This window comes from Scyliorhinus canicula, chromosome 2 (genome assembly GCF_902713615.1).
Source record: "Scyliorhinus canicula chromosome 2, sScyCan1.1, whole genome shotgun sequence".
Lineage (NCBI taxonomy): Eukaryota > Metazoa > Chordata > Chondrichthyes > Carcharhiniformes > Scyliorhinidae > Scyliorhinus > Scyliorhinus canicula.
Genome location: NC_052147.1, coordinates 84,202,544 through 84,222,949, shown reverse-complemented (window position 1 = coordinate 84,222,949; position 20,406 = coordinate 84,202,544). Strand labels below are relative to the sequence as shown.

The 20,406-nt window shown below is 47.0% G+C and overlaps 1 protein-coding gene across 8 annotated transcripts in view; it reads left to right on the top strand.

Moving 5' to 3' along the window:
- Positions 1-20,406, top strand: part of LOC119955427 (zinc finger protein DPF3-like) — a 402,756-nt gene that overhangs the window by 110,363 nt on the left and 271,987 nt on the right. For all 8 annotated transcript variants that reach the window (XR_005458471.1, XM_038781601.1, XM_038781620.1 and 5 more), the window contains one exon: positions 8,102-8,262. Coding sequence is in view for 7 of the 8 variants with exons in the window: in XM_038781601.1 (XP_038637529.1) it covers positions 8,102-8,262 (161 nt within the window). In the remaining variant the exon portion in view is untranslated. The remainder of the gene's footprint in view (positions 1-8,101; positions 8,263-20,406) is intronic.

Here is a 20,406-nt window from a genome sequence, read left to right as displayed (position 1 = left end):
GTCCACTATCACTGCTCTCCCCATGCGGTCGGGTCCCTGCGCTCCGGGGTTCCCCCTTGTCCCGGGGACACCTGCCATGGCCGTCCACTGTGTGTCCGCCACGCGGGTAGTCCCCTGCACTCCGGGGGGCCCCTTCACCCACAGACCGTACTGGGTGGGTGTTTGCAGCAGTTCCCTGTTTCGAGCCCTTGTCTGTGGCACTTTGTGGCCCTATTCCCTTTCTGGCCTCTTTTGTCCCTTCGTCCCTGCATTTCCCCTCCCTGGTCTCTCGCCCCCCGAGTGCCCCCCCCCCCCCGCTCTATCCCTTTCGGGGATACCCCTGTGTACCCCTCCATTGCCCCTCTCTCCCCCATTCCTGTCCCCATTTGCTCTCCCACCTTTGATGGGTGATCCCCCCCCTCCCCTGCCTGGCGCCTTCCCCCCTGTTGGGGGTGCGCTGCGGCCCTGCTCTGTTGCGCGCCCCCTTCGCTAGCTTTCCCGCTAGCACGGTGGCTCCCCGCTCGGAGGTTGCTGTCCCCCTTCCCCTCTCCCCTCTCCAGTACTCCCGTTCCCTCGTGCCGGGGCCTGGCCTCCCACCTGGAGCGGGCCCTTGGGCATTGGGTTGTTTTTCCTGGGTGTTCCTGCCAGGGGGGAGGGGGCTGGCTTTGCCTCGCCCCTCCCCACCCCCCCGTCGGCATGACGTATCTCCTTGCCATGGGCCCCTCGTCCCTACTTCCCATGGCGTTTTTCCAGCCCGTGCTCCTCAACGAATCTATTCGCCTCGGCAGGGGCTGTAAAGAAATATTCCTTGTGTTGGTATGTGACCCAGAGTTTTGCTGGGTACAGCATACCAAAACGTACTTTGTTCTTATAGAGAGCTGCTTTCGCTCTGTTGAACTCCGCCCGTCTCTTAGCTATGTCCGCTCCAAAATCCTCGTAGATTCGGATGGCGTGCCCGTCCCAATTGCAGGCTCTATTCTCCTTGGCCCAGCGCAGGATTGTCTCCCTATCCCGGTACCGGTGCAGTCTGGCTATAACTGCTCTCGGTTTTTCCCCTTCCTTGGGCTTCGGGCGCAGTGACCGATGAGCTCTGTCCATTTCCGGTGGGGTGGGAAAAGTTTCCCGCCCCACTAAGGAGCCCAGCATCGCAGCCACGAATGTTGTGGGATTTCTACCCTCTATCCCCTCTGGCAGGCCCACTATCTTAATGTTTTGCCTTCTCGAGCTGATCTCCTGGTCGTCTACCCTGCCCTTCAGGCTCCCCTGTGTTGCACTCAGTTTCGCCATTTCCCTCTCCAGGGACATGACCCGGTCGCTCACGTCAGTCGCTGCCTTCTCCAGCTCTTTAATGGTTGCCCCTTGGGCTTCCAGTATCTTCCCTTGGGCATCCACTTTCTCCTCCATTCTGGTCAGAGCCTGCTGCACCCCTGACATGGCCCTGGTCACTGCTGCCTGTGCTGCGGCCTCTGCGTCTGCTTTTAACTCTGCCTTGATTGCCTGCAGCTGCTCCCTCACCACCTCGGCAATGGCTTCCTTCCAATTCACGCCCCCCTCTAACCCCAGGGGAGAGGTTGCCCGCCCGTCCAGCTCTTTTGGATGCGGCGATACATTCTTCCCGCTGCTTCGCGTGTTGACTCGTTCGCCCAAGCTGGTTTGCCCTTTGCCCCGTCTACCTCCGGTGCCCCCTTTCTCTTGGGTCCCTTCTAGCATTTTTTTCTCCCCCTTCCCCTTCATCGTTTCTTCTCTCCTTGTTCTTCTTTTCCCCCTTTTCCGCACCCTATTTTAATTTTATTTATTAATATACATATATATATATATATATATAAAAATATATGTATATATTTTTTTTTTTTAAATGAAAAATTTATTTCCCCCCTTCTTTCCTTTACCCCTTTATTTCACCCCTTTTCTCTTTACCAGTTTTCTTTTGGGTTTTTATTTTAAAAAAAGAACAGAAATATAAGTCTCTTTTTTCTTTTGTTTTCTCTCTCCACTCGCCCAGGAGAGAGAGAGAGAGTCCCTTTGTCCTTGCCACGTGGTGGTCACTGCAGTTGGGGGGAGGGGGAGGGGCGAGTGGGCCGGGGCCCGCTGCTGGTTGGGGGGGGGGGGGGGGTGGTGTCCCCGCTGCTGGTTGGGGGGGGGGGGGTTGGTGTCCCCGCTGCTGGTTGGGGGGGGGGGGGGTTGGTGTCCCCGCTGCTGGTTTGGGGGGGGGGGGTTGGTGTCCCCGCTGCTGGTTGGGGGGGGGGGGGTTTGTGTGCCCGCTGCTGGTTGGGGGTTGGTGTCCCCGCTGCTGGTTGGGGGGGGGGGGGTTGGTGTCCCCGCTGCTGGTTGGGGGGGGGGGTTGGTGTCCCCGCTGCTGGTTGGGGGGGGGGATGGTGTCCCCGCTGCTGGTGTCCCCGCTGCTGGTTGGGGGGGGGGGTGGTGTCCCGCTGCTGGTTGGGGGGTGGGTCCCCGCTGCTGGTTTGGGGGGGGGGGGAAAGAGGGCCCGCCGCTGCCGCTCCGTTCCCGGCCCGCGTGGGGGGGGGGGGAGAGGGGTTGGACCTGCCGCTGCTGGGCCTCCCTGTCGCCGTTGCTCCTCGCCTCCGCCTTCCGCCCGCTCCTCCTCAGCTGCCGCCCGCTCCTCCTCCGCTTCTCCTCCGCTGCCGCCCGCCGCTGCCGCCCGCTCCTCCTCCGTTGCCGCCCGCTCCTCCTCCGCCGTTGCCGCCCGCTCCTCCTCCGCTGCCGCCCGCTCCTCCTCCGCTTCTCCTCCGCTGCCGCCCGCCGCTGCCGCCCGCTCCTCCTCCGTTGCCGCCCGCTCCTCCTCCGCCGCTGCCGCCCGCTCCTCCTCCGCTGCCGCCCGCTCCTCCTCCGCCGTTGCCGCCCGCTCCTCCTCCGCCGTTGCCGCCCGCTCCTCCTCCGCCGTTGCCGCCCGCTCCTCCTCCGCCGTTGCCGCCCGCTCCTCCTCCGCCGTCCGGCCTGTCGGGGGGGTTCCTTCCTGGCGCTTGCGGGAGCCCCTCTCCTTGCGACCTCCTCGCTCGCCGCCCGGAAGTCCAATAAAGAGTATTATAAATATTATTATTATTTAACAAAACCATGCTGACTATTATAAGAACATAAGAACTAGGAGCAGGAGTAGGCCATCTGGCCCCTCGAGCCTGCTCCGCCATTCAATTAGATCATGGCTGATCTTTTGTGGACTCAGCTCCACTTTCCGGCCCGAACACCATAACCCTTAATCCCTTTATTCTTCAAAAATCTATCTATCTTTACCTTAAAAACATGTAATGAAGGAGCCTCAACTGCTTCACTGGGCAAGGAATTCCATAGATTCACAACCCTTTGGGTGAGGAAGTTCCTCCTAAACTCAGTCCTAAATCTACTTCCCCTTATTTTGAGGCTATGCCCCCTAGTTCTGCTTTCACCCGCCAGTGGAAACAACCTGCCCGCATCTATCCTATCTATTCCCTTCATAATTTTAAATGTTTCTATAAGATCCACCCTCATCCTTCTAAATTCCAACGAGTAGAGTCCCAGTCTACTCAACCTCTCCTCATAATCCAACCCCTTCAGCTCTGGGATTAACCTAGTGAATCTCCTCTGCACACCCTCCAGCGCCAGTACGTCCTTTCTCAAGTAAGGAGACCAAAACTGAACACAATACTCCAGGTGTGGCCGCACTAACACCTTATACAATTGCAACATAACCTCCCTAGTCTTAAACTCCATCCCTCTAGCAATGAAGGACAAAATTCCATTTGCCTTCTTAATCACCTGTTGCACTTGTAAACCAACCTTCTGTGACTCATGCACTAGCACACCCAAGTCTCTCTGAACAGCAGCATGCTTTAATATTTTATCGTTTAAATAATGATCCCTTTTGCTGTTATTCCTACCAAAATGGATAACCTCACATTTGTCAACATTGTATTCCATCTGCCAGACCCGAGCCCATTCACTTAACCTATCCATATTCCTCTGCAGACTTCCAGTATCCTCTGCACTTTTCGCTTTACCACTTGGTTAATCTCTGCCTCTTCAAATGCAGATTAATTCTGTCCCTCAGAATTGCTTCCAATAGCTTCCCCACTGAGATTTGACTGACTGGCCTGTAGTTTCTTGGTTTATCCCTTCCACCCTTCCTGAATAATGGTACTACATTGGCTCCGGCACCTCGACTGTGGCCAGAGAGGAATTGAGAATTATAATCAGCATCCCTATTTCCTCCCTTGCCTCACTCAGCAGCCTGGGGCACATATCGTTTGGTCCTGGAGATTTGTCTACCTTTAAATCTGCCAGAGCACTCATAACCTTCTCTGCCCATGTTAATCTCCTTAATTTTATTACAGTCCTTCTCCCTGAATTCTAAACCCACACTGTCCATCTCAAGAGTGAACACTGACACAAAGTCTTAATTTCGAACCCGAACCACATCCTCCAGCTCCACACACAAATTGCCACTGTGGTCCTTAAATATGACCTCTTTGCCTAGTTTTCCTTTTACTGTTAAGTCACTTGGAAAACAAATTAGGATTTTCCTTTATTTTACCTGCCAGTATCCTTTCATGTCCCACTTTGCTCTCTTAATTTCCTTTTTAAGTTCCCTCTTGCACATTCTATACTCCTCTTGACCTTTTCACCGATCACTGAAAGTGTCAACGTGTGTGAATAAGGTGGTCAAGAAGGCATAAGCATGCTGGTCTTCATCGGTTGGGCAATTAAATATAAAAATTGGCAAGTTGTGTTGCAGCTGTATAGGACCTTAGTTAGGCCTCATTTGGAATATTGTGTACAATTCTGGATACCACGCTATCAGAAGGATGTGGATGCTTTGGAGAGGGTACAGAAGCGGTTTACTAGGAGGTTAAATAAACTCGGTCTGTTCTCACTGGATCATTGAGGTTGAGAGGTGACCTGATAGTGGTCTACAAGATTATGAGTGGCATGGACAGAGTGAATAGTCAGATGCTCTTTCCTCAGGTAGGAGAGTCAAGTACTAGGGAACGTAGGTTCAAAGTGCATGGGGAAAAGTTTAGAACAGATGTGCGAGGCGAGGTTTTTACACAGAGGGTAGTAAATATATAGAACGCGCTGCCTGGGGAGGTGGTGGGAGCAGATATGATAGCGGCATTTAAGGAGCATCTAGACAAATATATGAATAGGGTGGGAATGGAAGGATATGGAGTCTGGGAATGGAAGAATACGGACTCCATAAATGCATACACTTTTCGTTTAGGCAGGCACCATGATCGACGTAGGCTTGGAGAGCCAAAGGTCCTGTTCTAGTGCTGTATTGTTCTTTGTTCTGCTGTTTTGAGTACTCAATATCTGCTACAAACCTCCCCTTTTCTCCTCATCCAAAGCTGTAAATCCCTCTATATCCAGGGTTTGCTGGATTTGTTGGTCCCACCTTTATCTTTATTGGAATATGTTGGCACTTTACTCACCCTATTTCCTTCTCGAATACATCCCACTATTCTATCACAGATTCACCAAAATGTGTCTACTCCCAGTCCACTCTGGCCAAGACATATTTGGTCTTATTAAAATCAGCTTTCCCCCAGTTTAAAACTTTGATTTCAGGCCCATCCTTATCCTTTTCCATAATTGACAAATTTGCCATCATTACACATATGACTCTGACCTTAACACATACCATTGTGAATTTTTCCTTGAATTGCTGTTCCTGGGGATGCAAATATAGAATAGCAGGTCATTTCAATGCCTTAGCAACTATCGGGGAATACATGCATTTCATGTCTTGCTTCTCAAGTGTCTGTTTTTAACCTTTTCAATTTCTTTGTATTCTGATGGTTGTTTGGAAGTTGCTGGAGAGACATGTCAAAGCTTTTCAAGTTGTACTCATCAGGAAAGTTTGTAAGAGTAAAGGAAAAAAAAACCTGAGGGGCTCACAGTGTGGCTCATTTACGCATGCTAGAAGCCACATATATTTTCACACACAGGACTAGGGCGGAATTCTCCGCTCCCCACGTGGCGTGGGAGAATCGTGGGAGGGCCTCCCAACATTTTTCATGTCTCTCTGGCGCCCCCAGCGATTCTCTCTCCCCCCCCCCCCCCCCCCCCCCCACCCCCCAGCTCGGAGAAATCGCCGCTCGCCGTTTTTCACGGCGAACGGCGATTCTCCGAACCCGATGGGCCGAGCAGCCGGCCCTTCACATCCGCTTCAACACGCCAGCAACCACACCTGGTCGCTGCATTCGTGAAACAGGCGCCAGATACCCGTTTGGGGCATGTAGGGGCCCGATTGGGACGGGAACATCACGACTGTGCTCGGGAGGGGACAGGCCCACAATCGGTGCCGTTTTTCTCCTCAGCCGCCCGGCAAGATCAAGCCGCCACGTCTTGCCGGGTGGCTGAGGAGAAAGACGGCCACCGCGCATGCGCGGTTCGCGCCGTCTGCGCGATGAAGTCATCCCCACATGCGCAGGTTGGAACCGGCAAATGCGCGTTTTGCGTGTCATTTCTGGCGTGACGAGTTCGCGGCCGGGAAAGATGGAGGCCCGCTCCTAGCCCACCGGGTGGGGGTGAATTAGGTGCGGGGAGCGGGCCCCGAGGCCGTTGTGAACCTCGGCCGATTTCAAGACGGCCATCCCTATTTTTATCGGGAGCGGAGAATACCGCCCTCTGTCTTTTGCAAACAGATGAAGCATGTCCACACATCGTGTCTTTTTCAACTAAACGATAGCTTGGGGACTAAGGCATTGCAATGCCTTAGCCAATCAGAGTCGATCTGCTGTTTTGAGGTCAATCAGTAACTGAACAATTACCTTTCCTGGCACGTTCTCCATGGCAACACCTTTACCAAGAGTACACTTTCCTGCCAATCAGCAAAATTACTTCACAGTTGATATTCCTGCAAACTGTCCTGATGAGTGAAAGACAAAAACTTTGACAGCATGTAGAACATAGAACATTACAGCGCAGTACGGGCCCTTCGGTCCTCGATGTTGCGCCGACCTGTGAAACCATCTGAAGCCTATCTGACCTACACTATTCCATTTTCATCCATATGTCTATCCAGTGACCACTTAAATGCCCTTAAAGTTGGCGAGTCTACTACTGTTGCAGGCAGGGCGCTCCACACCCCTACTACTCTCTGAGTAAAGAAACTGCCTCTGACATCTGTCCTATATCTATCACCCCTCAATTTAAAGCTATCGTGTTGGTCATCGCCATCCGAGGAAAAAGACTCTCACTGTCCACCCTATCTAACCCTCTGACTATCTTATATGTCTCTATTAAGTCACCTCTCAGCCTTCTCTCTAACGAAAACAACCTCAAGTCCCTGAGCCTTTCCTCGTAAGACCTTCCCTCCATACCAGGCAACAACCTAGTAAATCTCCTCTGAACCCTTTCCAAAGTTTCCACATCCTTCCTATAATGTGGTGACCAGAACAGCACGCAGTACTCCAGGAGCGGCCGCACCAGAGTTATGTACAGCTGCAGCATGACCTTGTGGTTCCGAAACTCAATCCCCCTGCTGATAAAGGCTAGCACACCATATGCCTTCTTAACAGCCCTATTATGTCTTTTTTTTCAGCAATGCTTTGCACCTGTTTTAATTTTGGTGGTGATGTGAAATCAGGAGACTGGGAGTACTTTCTGTTTCTCTTTGAAATAATGCTATGGGATCATATATGTACCTTCGTCATCACACGCAATTCAGCTATGTTTCAATGCCAATGCAATCTCTCATTACACATTGACAGTCAATGTCAATGCAATCTCTCATTACACAAACCAGTCTAGGTTTTATATTTCAATCCAGGACTGGGGCTTGAAACCACACCTTTATTTCCTGGAGGTCAATCTGCTAAATATCAAAGCAAGCTGGCACAAGTTACATTAGAACCAAACTTGGAACAATGCCCTTATAAATGACAATCTAGCACTGTATACATTGGGAACAGGGCAGAAATTTAAAAAAAAGCAGGATACTGTGGTTGCTAAGAACATCTTAAGAGTTGTTTGGAATTAGAATTAGGATTTATGGATTTAATTTTCTTGGGGGGAACATGAATTTTGACTTTAGTACTCGGATGAATTTTTCATCCTTGAAGTTACTTACTCATGTGTGTACTTTGGAACTTGCTCTAACAATAAACTGCTCCTTGTGTTTGTATAGACTGGGAGAACAGTTCTACAGGGAAGCCATTGAACATTGTCGGAATTACAATGCCCGGCTGTGTGCAGAGCGCAGTGTCCGCCTGCCATTCCTGGACTCTCAGACTGGCGTCGCTCAAAGTAATTGCGACATTTGGATGGAAAAGAGACACAGAGGCCCAGGTGTGTGTTAGTGTTAACTTGGATGTTGGGAGTTCAGTATTTTGTTTAGAACATTACAGTGCAGTACAGGCCCTTCGGCCTCAATGTTGCGCCGACCTGTGAAACCAACCTAAAGCCCATCTACACGATTGCATTATTATCCAATGACCATTTAAATGCCCTTAATGTTGGCGAGTCGACTGCAGTTGCAGGCAGGGCATTCCACGCCCCTACTACTCTCTAAGTAAAGAACCTACCTCTGATATCTGTCCTATATCTATCTCCCCTCAATTTAAAGCTATGTCCCCTTGTGCTAGCCATCACCATCCACACCATCCAAGGAAAAAGGCTCTCACTGTCCACCCTATCTAATCGTCTGGTCATCTTGTATGCCTCTATTAAGTCACCTCTTAACCTTCTCTCTAACGAAAACAGCCTCAATCCCTCAGCCTTTCCTCATAAGATCTTCCCTTCATACCAGGCAACATCCTCGTAAATCTGCTCTGCACCCTTTCCAATGCTTCCACATCCTTCCTATAATGCGGCCGCACCAGAGTTTTGGACAGCTGCAACATGACCTCATGGCTCCGAAACTCAATCTCTCTCCCAATAAAAGCTAACATACCGTATGCCTTCTTAACAAACCTATCAACCTGGGTGGCAACTTTCAGGGATCTATGTACATGGACACCGAGATCTCTCTGCTCATCCACATTACCAAGAATCTTATCATTAGCCCAGTACTCTGTATTCCTGTTACCCCTTCCACATTTTTCTGCATTAAACTCCATTTGCCACGTCTCAGCCCAGCTCTACAGCTTACTTATGTCCCTCTGTAACCTGCAACATCCTACCGCACTGTCCACAACTCTACCGACTTTAGTCTCATCCGCAAATTTACTCACTCATCCTTCTGTCTTCTTACAGCTAGCCAATTTCTGATCCAAACCGTTAAATCACCCTGAATCCCATGTCTCCGTATTTTCTGCAATAGCCTACCGTGGGGAACCTTATAAAACGCTTTACTGAAATCCATATACACCACATCAACTGCTTTACCCTTGTCCACCTGTTTGGTCACCTTCTCAAAGTACTCAATAAGGTTTGTGAGGCACAACCTACCTTTCACAAAACCATGTTGACTATCCCTAATCAAATTATTCCTTTCTAGATGATTATAAATCCTATCTCTTATAAACCTTTCCAAGACTTTGCCCACAACAGAAGTAAGGCTCACTAGTCTATAGTTACCGGGGTTGTCTCTACTCCCGTTCTTGAACAAGGGAACAACATTTGCTATCCTCCAGTCTTCTGGCACTATTCCGTAGATAATGACAACATAAAGATCAAAGCCAAAGGCTAAGCAATTTCCTCCCTAGCTTCCCAGAGAATCCGAGGGTAAATCCCATCCGGCCCAGGGGACGTATCTACTTTCACACTTTCCAGAATTGCTAACACCTCCTCCTTATGAATCTCAATCCCATCTAGTCTAATAGCCTGTATCTCAGTATTCTCCTTGACAACATTATCTTTTTCCTGTGTGAATACTGATGAAAAATATTCATTTAGCGCCTCTCCTATCTCCTCGGACTCCACGCACAACTTCCCACTACTGTCCTTGACTGGCCCTACTCTTACCCTAGTCATTCTTTTATTCCTGACATACCTGTAGAAAGCTTTAGGGTTTTCCTTGATCCTACCTGCCAAGGACTTCTCATGTCCCCATCTGGCTCTTCTTAGCTCTCTCTTTAGGTCCTTCCTGGCTAACTTGTACCTCTCAAGCGCCCGAATTGAACCTTCACATCTCATCTTTACATAAGCCTCCTTCTTCCTCTTGACAAGTGATTAAATTACTTTAGTAAACCGCGGTTCCCTCGCTCGACTACTTCCTCCCTGCCTGACAGGCACATACTTATCAAGGACACGCAGTAGCTGTTCCTGAACAAGCTCCACATTTCAATTGTGCCCATCCCCTGCAGTTTCCTTCCCCATCCTATGCATCCTAAGTCTTGCCTAATCGCATCATAATTGCCTTTCCCCCAGTTATAACTCTTGCCCTGTGGTAGATACCTATCCATTTCCATTGCTAAAGTAAATGTAACCGAATTTGGTGCTGAAATGGGCATGTACATACTTGCAATGCAATTGTAGGTCTTAAATTTTGGCAGACAATTTTAAGTAAAGTTGCCATAATCATTGGACCATCGCAAATTACTGCAAATGCTGGAATCTGAAACGAAAGAGAAAATGCTGGAAAATCTCAGCAGGTCTGGCTGCATCTGTGGGGAGAGAAAAGAGCTAACGTTTCAAGTCTGATTACTCTTTGTAAAAGCTTTGGCAGTAACTTCCCTTGTGGACAGGAAATTCCACTAACTGCATTAAAAAAAAGTTTTTCTTCATATTCTCCCTGCATCCCTTTCCCAAAACCTTTCTGTGTCCCCTAGTCAGTAAATTTACCATCAATAAATTGGAACAGTTTTGCCTTGTCTGCCTTATTCAAGCCAGTCATAATCTTGCACACCTCTATCAAATCTCTCCTCAATCTCCAGCTTCTCCAACCTAACACTCCTACCTAATCACTCCCAGCCTTGGAAATATCAAGTTTTATCATCTCCTTTCTAAAGTGTGGTGATTAGGTCTAGACGTCACCACTCTAGTTGTGGTTTAATCGGAGCTATATAAAGGTTCAACATGACTTCCCTGTTTTTGTATTCAGTGATTAATTAATGAAGCCCAAGATGCCGTATGCTTTCAGACTACTCTCAATGTGTCCTGCCACCTTCAAAGATTCATGCACATGCATTCCCAAGTCTCTCTGTTCTTGCACAGCCTTTGGAACTGTGTTATTGAGTCTATGTTGCCTCGCTGTATACTGTCTGCAAAAATTTGATCACACTGGAATTTCCATTTGCCAATGTTCAGAGAAGATTCACTCGACTAATTCCTCAGATGAGGAAACGTTAGACCTGTATCCATTGGGTCGAAAAGAATAAGAGATAAACTTAGAATCATGGAATCCCTACAGTGCAGAATGAAGCCGTTTGCCATTTTAAAAAGAACCTGAATGAGTACCATAGTCCAACTCGGGAAGGGGCCATACTGGACCTGGTATTGGGGAATGATCCCGGCCAGGTGGTTGATGTTTCAGTCGGTGATTACTTTGGGAATAGCGATCACAATTCCGTAAGTTTTAGAATACTCATGGACAAGGACAAGAGGGGTCCGAAAGGAAGAGTACTAAATTGGGGAAAGGCAGAGTATAACAAAATTCGGCAGGAGCTAGGGAATGTGGATTGGAAGCAGCTGTTTAAGGGTAAATCCACATTTGAAATGTGGAAGTCTTTTAAGGAAAGGTTGATTAGAGTGCAGGACAGACATGTTCCTGTGAAAATGAAAGATAGAAATGGCAAGATTAGGGAACCATGGATGACAGGTGAAATTGTGAGACTAGCTAAAATGAAAAAGGAACCATACATAGGATCGAGGCAACTCAAAACTGATGAAGCTTTGGAGGAATATCGGGGAAGTAGGACGAATCTCAAACGCGCAATAAAGAGGGTTAAAAGGGGTCATGAAATATCTTTGGCTAACAGGGTTAAGGAAAATCCCAAAGCATTTTATTTGTATGTAAGGAGCAAGAGGGTAACTAGAGAAAGGATTGGCCCACTTAAAGACAAAAGAGGGAATTTATGCGTGGATTCAAAGGAAATGGGTGAGATTCTTAATGAGTACTTTGCATTGGTATTCACCAAGGAGAGGGACATGACGGATGTTGAGGCTAGGGATGGATGTTTAAATACTCTAGGTCAAGTTGTCATACGGAGGGGGAAGTTTTGGGTATTCTGAAAGACATTAAGGTGGACAAGTCCCCAGGACCGGATGGGATCTATCCCAGGTTGCTGAGGGAAGCGAGGGTCGAAATAGCTGGGGCCTTAACAGATATCTTTGCAGCATCCTTGAGCACGGGTGAGGTCCCGGAGGACTTGAGAATTGCTAATGTTGTCCCTTTGTTTAAGAAGGGTAGCAGGGATAATCCAGGGAATTATAGACCTGTGAGCTTGACGTCAGTGGTAGGCAAACTGTTGGAGAAGATACTGAGGGATAGGATCTATTCACATCTGGAAGAAAATAGACTTATCAGTGATAGGCGGCATGGTTTTGTGCAGGGAAGGTCATGTCTTACAAACCTAATAGAATTCTTTGAGGAAGTGACAAAGTTAATTGATGAGGGAAGGGCTGTAGATGTATACATGGACTTTAGTAAGGCGTTTGATAAGGTTTCCCATGGCAGGTTGATGGAAAAAGTGAAGTCGTATGGGGTTCAGGGTGTACTAGCTAGATGGATAAAGAACTGGCTGGGCAACAGGAGACAGAGAGTAGTGGTGGAAGGGAGTGTCTCAAAATGGAGAAGGGTGGCTAGTGGTGTTCCACAGGGATCCGTGCTCGGACCACTGATGTTTGTGATCTACATAAATGACCTGGAGGAAGGTATAGGTGGTCTGATTAGCAAGTTTGCAGATGATACAGGTCCTCAAGGGTCATAATCTCCGGATTACTGCCCGAGCCACGTGCCAATTGGCATAGGGACAAGAAAATTAGGGAAGTAAACACGTGGCTAAGGGATTGGTGTGGGAAAGAGGGATTCCACTTCATGGGACATTGGCATCAGTTTTGGAACCGGGGGGATCTGTACCGTTGGGACGGTCTCCACCTGAACCGATCTGGAACCAGTGTTCTAGCGAAGAGGATAAATAGGGTGGTCAGTAGGACTTTAAACTTCTGAGTTGGGGGGAAGGGAAAGTGAAAGCGACAGGGAGCATGGAGTTAAATGGCAAGATACGCAGGAGGATAACATGTAGGCAGGTGGATTTAAGCTTGAGGCAGACTAGGAATTCAACAAAAAGGAAGGATAACTTTGGACATCTTAGGACTTCCAATATCTGTAATGATAAGAAAGTTAGCATTAAGGCACTTTACCTGAATGCTCGTAGCATTTGTAACAAAGTGGACGAACTAATGGCACAGATCATCGTGAATGATTATGATGTGGTAGGCATCACAGAGACATGGCTGCAGGGGGTTCAGGACTGGCAGTTAAACATCCAAGGATATACAACCTATCGAAAAGACAGGGAGGTGGGCCGAGGGGGTGGGGTTGCCTTGTTAGTTAAGAACAAAATTAAATCTATGGCACTAAACGACATAGGGTCGGATGATGTGGAGTCTGTGTGGGTAGAATTGAGGAACCACAAAGGCAAAAAAACCATAATGGGAGTTATGTACAGACCTCCTAACAGTGGTCAGGACCAGGGGCGCAACATGTACCGGGAAATAGAAAAGGCATGTCAGAAAGGCAAGGTCACAGTGATTATGGGAGACTTCAATATGCAGGTGGATTGGGTAAATAACGTAGCCAGTGGATCCAAAGAAAAGGAATTAATGGAATGCTTACAAGATGGCTTTTTGGAACAGCTTGTCATGGAGCCCACAAGGGAGCAGGCTATTCTGGACCTAGTGCTATGTAATGAACCAGACTTTATAAAAGATCTTAAAGTAAGGGAACACTTAGGAAGCAGTGATCATAATATGGTTGAGTTCAGTCTGCAGTTTGAAAGAGAGAAGGCAAAATCGGATGTAATGGTGTTACAGTTAAATAAAGGTAATTACGAGGGCATGAGAGAGGAACTGGCGAAAATCGACTGGAAGCAGACCCTAGTGGGGAAGACAGCAGAGCAAAAATGGCAGGAGTTTGTATGTATAATTGAGAACACTGTACAGAGGTTCATCCCCAAGAAAAGAAAGATTATCCGGGGAGGGATTAGACAGCCATGGCTGACAAAGGAGGTCAGGAAATGTATCAAAGAAAAAGAGAGATCCTATAAAGTGGCCAAAAGCACTGGGAAATCAGAAGATTGGGAAGGCTACAAAAACAAATAGAGGTTAACAAAGAGACAAATAAGGAAGGAGAGGATCAAATATGAAGGCAGGCTAGCCAGTAATATAAGAAATGATAGTAAAAGTTTCTTTCAATACATAAGAAACAAACGACAGGCCAAAGTAGACATTGGGCCAATTCAAACTGATTCCGGAAGGCTAGTGATGGGAGACGAGGAAATGGCTGGAGAACTTAATAAGTACTTTGCGTCTGTCTTCACAGTGGAAGACATGAGTAATATCCCAAAAATTACAGAGGGTCAGGGGGCTGAGTTGAGTATGGTTGCCATTACAAAAGAGATGGTGCTAAAAAAGCTAAAAGGTCTTAAAATTGACAAATCTCCTGGCCCCGATGGGCTACACCCTAGAGTTCTGAGGGAGGTGGCTGAAGAAATAGCGGAAGCGTTGGTTGAGATCTTTCAAAAATCACTGAAGTCAGGGAAAGTCCCGAACGATTGGAAGATCGCTGTTGTAACCCCCCTTGTTCAAGAAAGGATCAAGACAAAAGATGGAAAATTATAGGCCAATTAGCCTAACCTCGGTTGTTGGTAAAATTCTAGAATCGATCGTTAAGGATGAGATTTCTAAATTCTTGGAAGAGCAGGGTCGGATTAGAACAAGTCAACATGGATTTAGTAAGGGGATGTCGTGCCTGACGAACCTGTTAGAATTCTTTGAGGAGGTGACAAGTAGGTTAGCCCAGGGAAACCCAGTGGATGTGGTCTATCTGGATTTCCAAAAGGCCTTTGATAAGGTGCCACACAGGAGGCTGCTGAGTAAGGTGAGGGCCCATGGTGTTCGAGGTGAGCTACTGGCATGGGTTGAGGATTGGCTGTCTGACAGAAGGCAGAGAGTTGGGATAAAAGGTTCTTTTTCGGAATGGCAGCCGGTGACCAGCGGTGTCCCATAGGGTTCAGTGTTGGGGCCGCAGCTGTTCACCATATATATTAATGATATGGATGAAGGGACTGGGGGCATTCTAGCGAAGTTTGCCGATGATACAAAGTTAGGTGGTCAGGCAGGTAGTGCTGAGGAAGTGGGGAGGCTGCAGAAGGATCTAGACAGTTTGGGAGAGTGGTGCAGGAAATGGCTGATGCAATTCAATGTGAGAAAATGTGAGGTCTTGCACTTTGGAAAAAAGAATCCAAGCATAGACTACTTTCTAAACGATGAGAAAATTCACAATGCCAAAGTACAAAGGGATCTGGGAGTGCTAGTCGAGGATTCCCTAAAGGTAAACATGCAGGTTGAATCTGTGATTAAGAAAGCGAATGCAATGTTGTCATTTATCTCAAGAGGGTTGGAATATAAAAGCAGCGATGTGCTACTGAGCCTTTATAAGGCTCTGGTTAGGCCCCATTTGGAGTACTGTGTCCAGTTTTGGGCCCCACATCTCAGGAAGGACATACTGGCACTGGAGCGTGTCCAGCGGAGATTCACACGGATGATCCCTGGAATGGCGGGTCTAACATATGATGAACAGCTGAGGATCCTGGGATTGTATTCATTGGAGTTTAGAAGGTTAAGGGGAGATCTAATAGAAACTTACAAGATAATACATGGCTTAGAAAGGGTGGACGCAAAGAAACTGTTTCCGTTAGGCGAGGAGACGAGGACCCGTGGGCACAGCCTTAGAATTAGAGGGGGTAAATTCAGAACAGAAATGCGGAGACATTTCTTCAGCCAGAGAGTGGTGGGCCTGTGGAATTCATTGCCGCGGAGTGCAGTGGAGGCCGGGACGCTAAATGGCTTCAAGGCAGAGATAGATAAATTCTTGATGTCGCGAGGAATTAAGGGCTACGGGGAGAATGTTGGTAGGTGGAGTTGAAATGCCCATCAGCCATGATTGAATGACGGAGTGGACTCGATGGGCCGAATGGCCTTACTTCCACTCCTATGTCTTATGGTCCTATGGTCTTATACTAAGATTGGTGGAGTTGCAGATAGCGAGGAGGACTGTCAGAGAATACAACAAAATATAGATAGATTGGAGAGTTGGGCAGAGAAATGGCAGATGGAGTTCAATCCAGGCAAATGCAAGGTGATGCATTTTGGAAGATCAAATTCAAGAGCGGACTATATGGTCAATGGAAGGGTCTTGGGGAAAATTGATGTGCAGAGAGATCTGGGAGTTCAGGTCCATTGTACCCTGAAGGTGGCAACGCAGGTTGATAGAGTGGTCAAGAAGGCATGCTTGCCTTCATCGGACGGGGTATTGAGTACAAGAGTTGGCAGGTCATGTTACAGTTGTATAGGACTTTGGTTCGGCCACATTTGGAATACTGCGTGCAGTTCTGGTCGCCACATTACCAGAAGGATGTGGATGCCTTGGAGAGGGTGCAGAGGAGGTTCACCAGGATGTTGCCTGATATGGAAGGTGCTAGCTATGAAGAAAGGTTGAGTAGATTAGGATTGTTTTAGTTGGAAAGACGGAGGTTGAGGGGTGACCTGATTGAGGTCTACAAAATTATGAGAGGTATGGACAGGGTGGATAGCAACAAGCTTTTCCCAAGAGTGGGGGTGTCAGTTACAAGGGGTCATGATTTCAAGGTGAGAGGGGAAAAGTTTAAGGGAGATGTGCGTGGAAAGTTTTTTACGCAGAGGGTGGTGGGTGCCTGGAACGCTTTACCAGCGGAGGTGGTAGAGGCGGGCACGATAGCATCATTTAAGAAGTATCTAGACAGGTATGTGAATGGGCGGCAACAGAGGGAAGTAGCCCTTGGAAAATAGGAGACAGGTTTAGATAAAGGATCTGGATCGGCGCAGGCTGGGAGGGCCAAAGGGCCTGTTCCTGTGCTGTAATTTTCTTTGTTCTTCAGTACCTGGCATGCCATAACATTGAAGGCCATTGGCAAAGTGTTGGCAAATGGGATTAGGTCGGCAGATCTGGTGTATTTCATGTGTCGGTGCCGACTCGATGGGCCAAAGGGCCTCTTCTACACTATTATTCTGTGATTCTGAACCTGCACGAACCTGCACATCTTTGGACTGTGGGAGGAAACCGGAGCACCTGGAGGAAACCAACGCAGACACAGGGAGAATGTGCAAACTCCACACCATCGCCCTGGTTTGAATTGAACCCGAGTCCCAGACGCTCTGAGGTAGCAGTGCTAACCACTGTGCTGCCCACTAAAATTTTAATTTCACCACCTAGGCTTTGAACCTAGGTCCTGAGAGTTTTACTCTGAGTCTCTGAATACTAGTCCTGTGACAATATCACTATGCCACCGTCTCCCTCTCTTATTGAAACATATAAGATCCTGAGGGGACTTGACAGAATAGAGACAAAAAGAATGTGGGAGTCTCTAGAATTAGGCGACATAAAGGGGTCTCCATTTAAACGGTGAGGAGAACTTTATTTATCTTGAGGGTCATTCATCTGTGGAATTCCCTTCTGCAGAGAGCAGTGGAGGCTGGGCCATTGAATATTTTTAAGGCAGACTCCCTTGGTCATCAAGTATCTCTCGGAGATAAGCAGGAATGAGGTGTTATGTCCACAATTGTGTCAACCATGATCTTCTCAAATGGCAGACCAGAGTTGAGGGGCCAAATAGCTTAATCCTGTTTCTAATTCACTTGTTTCTGTGTATTTGTCTGCCCGTTCTGCTGGCTTATCTATTTCCTTTAGCAGTCAATTTGTTTCATTGTCACTGTCTGCCTCACTTCCATGTCTGTTCTCTTTGGCAGACTTTGTATTCCAGTATTAAGTCATTTATGTATAGCAAAACAAGTGGGCCTGGCAATAACCCTTCGGGAACAGCACTATTTGCCATTGTCATGTGAGAGTACCTTTAAGAAATGGGTGTATATAAATGGGTATATATAAATATCTGTAGTGAGAGTACTTTTAAGAAATGGGTGTTTATTACTGCAGTGATGTCAGAGAGTAGGTGGAGCTGGGCTGTCTGTCAGCATTTTACTTTCACTTTAGGCTTTTTGCTGCAAGGTGCATTTGGTTTAATTTTAGTTTTGGAGAAGCTGCAATCACAGCAGGATGTGTGTGAATCTCTGCAAGTTTATGCATTCCTTACTCTGAGAGTGATTAGGGTGTGGAATGGACTGCCTGCTGTGATAGTGGAGGCGGACACTTTAGGAACTTTCAAGCGGTTATTGGATAGGCACATGGAGCACACAAGAATGACAGGGAGTGAGATAGCTTGATCTTGGTTTCAGACAAAGCTCAGCACAACATCGAGGGCCGAAGGGCCTGTTCTGTGCTGTACTGTTCTATGTTCTATGTTCTATGTCCATTTGCTGATTTGAACCTGGTAACTGTTCTCAGTAGTTAAGTTAAACCTGAGGTGCTTCTGTTAAAGGTTTTGTTTTAAGTCTTATGGATGTTAAAAGGAAAGCTCAAGGATGATTTACTGTTGTATTCTTTGGGGGTTGTATTTGAATTGATGGTTGCTAAGATGTTCACTGTATGTTTTAAAAAGGTTAACTTGAGTTCATAGAATAAACATCTTTTTGCTTTAAAAAATACTTTTCCATTTCTGCTGTACCACACTTGTAGAGTGGGCCATGTACTCCCCATACCACAATCTAGTAAAAGTTGTGGGTCAGGTGAACTCCATGATATACTTTGGGGTTCTCTAAACCCTGGCCCATAACAAATTGGAGGCTCGAGGGGGATAAAAGTCTATCTAGTGGATTGGCTTAGTGAACTTAAAGACAGTGAGGGATGAGCCTATTGTGGTGCTTTTCAGGTGTGGTATTCCAGTTGAAGTGCAGAGTGTGTTGTGGACAATGGCTGTTTCAGAGGCTCTGAAGTTTTTTGGCCACACACAGTACCTATCGGACAGAGACTAAAATCAGACTGTTAGATTTGGCAAAAGCTTTGCAGTTAACATTACCTGACAAAATGAGAAAAGATTAGGTAATTATGGCAGTGGCTAAGCATTAAAGTTGCCTGAGATACAGTTTGACGAATTGGAAATGGCAGAAATTCAGTTACAAATTAAACAAATGGAACATGAGAAAGAATTAAAGCAGCTTGAATGCAAACAAGAGTAAAAAGAGAGGGAAGAAAGGAAAACAGAAAGAATAGCCCTAGCAGAACAAAAAGAAAGAGAAAGGGAGATACAGATCAGGGAAAAAGATAGAGAGAGTTTGAACTTCAGAAAATGGCCATGAAACATGACAGTCAATCAAAATTGGCAGACATAAAGGGAAACGTACAGTTGGATGATAGTGATGAGGATAGTGAGAAACAGCGTCAAAGTTGAACGCTTGGTGGGAATCTATTTAAATATGTTCAAGCATTGCCAAGGTTTGATGAGAAGGAGGTGGAAGCCTTTTTCATTTCATTTGAGAAGGTGGCTGAACAAATGAAATGGCCACAGGACATATGGGTGTTACTGATTCAAACAAAGCTGATAGGTAGGGATGGTGAAGTGTTTGCATCACTATTAGAGGAGGTATCTGGGACGTATGAGGAGGTGAAAAAAATCCATCTTAGGTGTATATGAACTAGTGCCTGAAGCCGACAGACAAAGGTTTAGAAATTTAAGGAAAGAATGTGCTCAAACACACATGGAGTTTGAAAGGCTCAAACAGAGTAATTTTGATGGGTGGATAAAGGCTTTGAAAATAAACCAAATGTATGAAGCTCTCAGAGAAATTATGCTTTTGGAGGAGTTTAAAAATTCAATTCCTGGTGTAGCAAGAACTCGTGTGGAAGAGCAGAGGGTTAAAACTGTGAGATTGGCAGCAGAAATGGCAGATGATTATGAATTAGTTCATAAATCAAAGCTTGGTTTCCCGAATCAGTTTCAGCCTGTGAGGGACAGAAACTGGGGACATGAGAAATACTCAAGTGATAAAGGTAAAGGCGATCTGATGGGAGATAATAAGGAGAGTGCACCTCAGATTAAAAAAGAAATCCAGGAGGGTGGAAAAGAAATGAAAAATTTCAAATGTTTTCACTGTAATAAACTAGGCCATGTAAAGTCACAGTGTTGGTGGTTGAAGAAAAGCACTGGAAAGCCTGATGTGGTAAAACAGGATAAGACAGTGTGGTAACGAAAAGCCCAAGTGAAGCGAAGGAGGTGCAAAAGATTGTACAGCCTGATCAAGAGGTGATTGAGAAGAAGGTGCCAGATCTCTTTAAAGAATTTACTTGTGTGGGTGAAGTTTACTCATGTGTATCAGGAGGAGCAGGTAAAGAAGTCACTATTTTGATAGATACTGGAGGTAGTCAGTCTTTAATGGTAAGAGATGAGGAGTTATGTA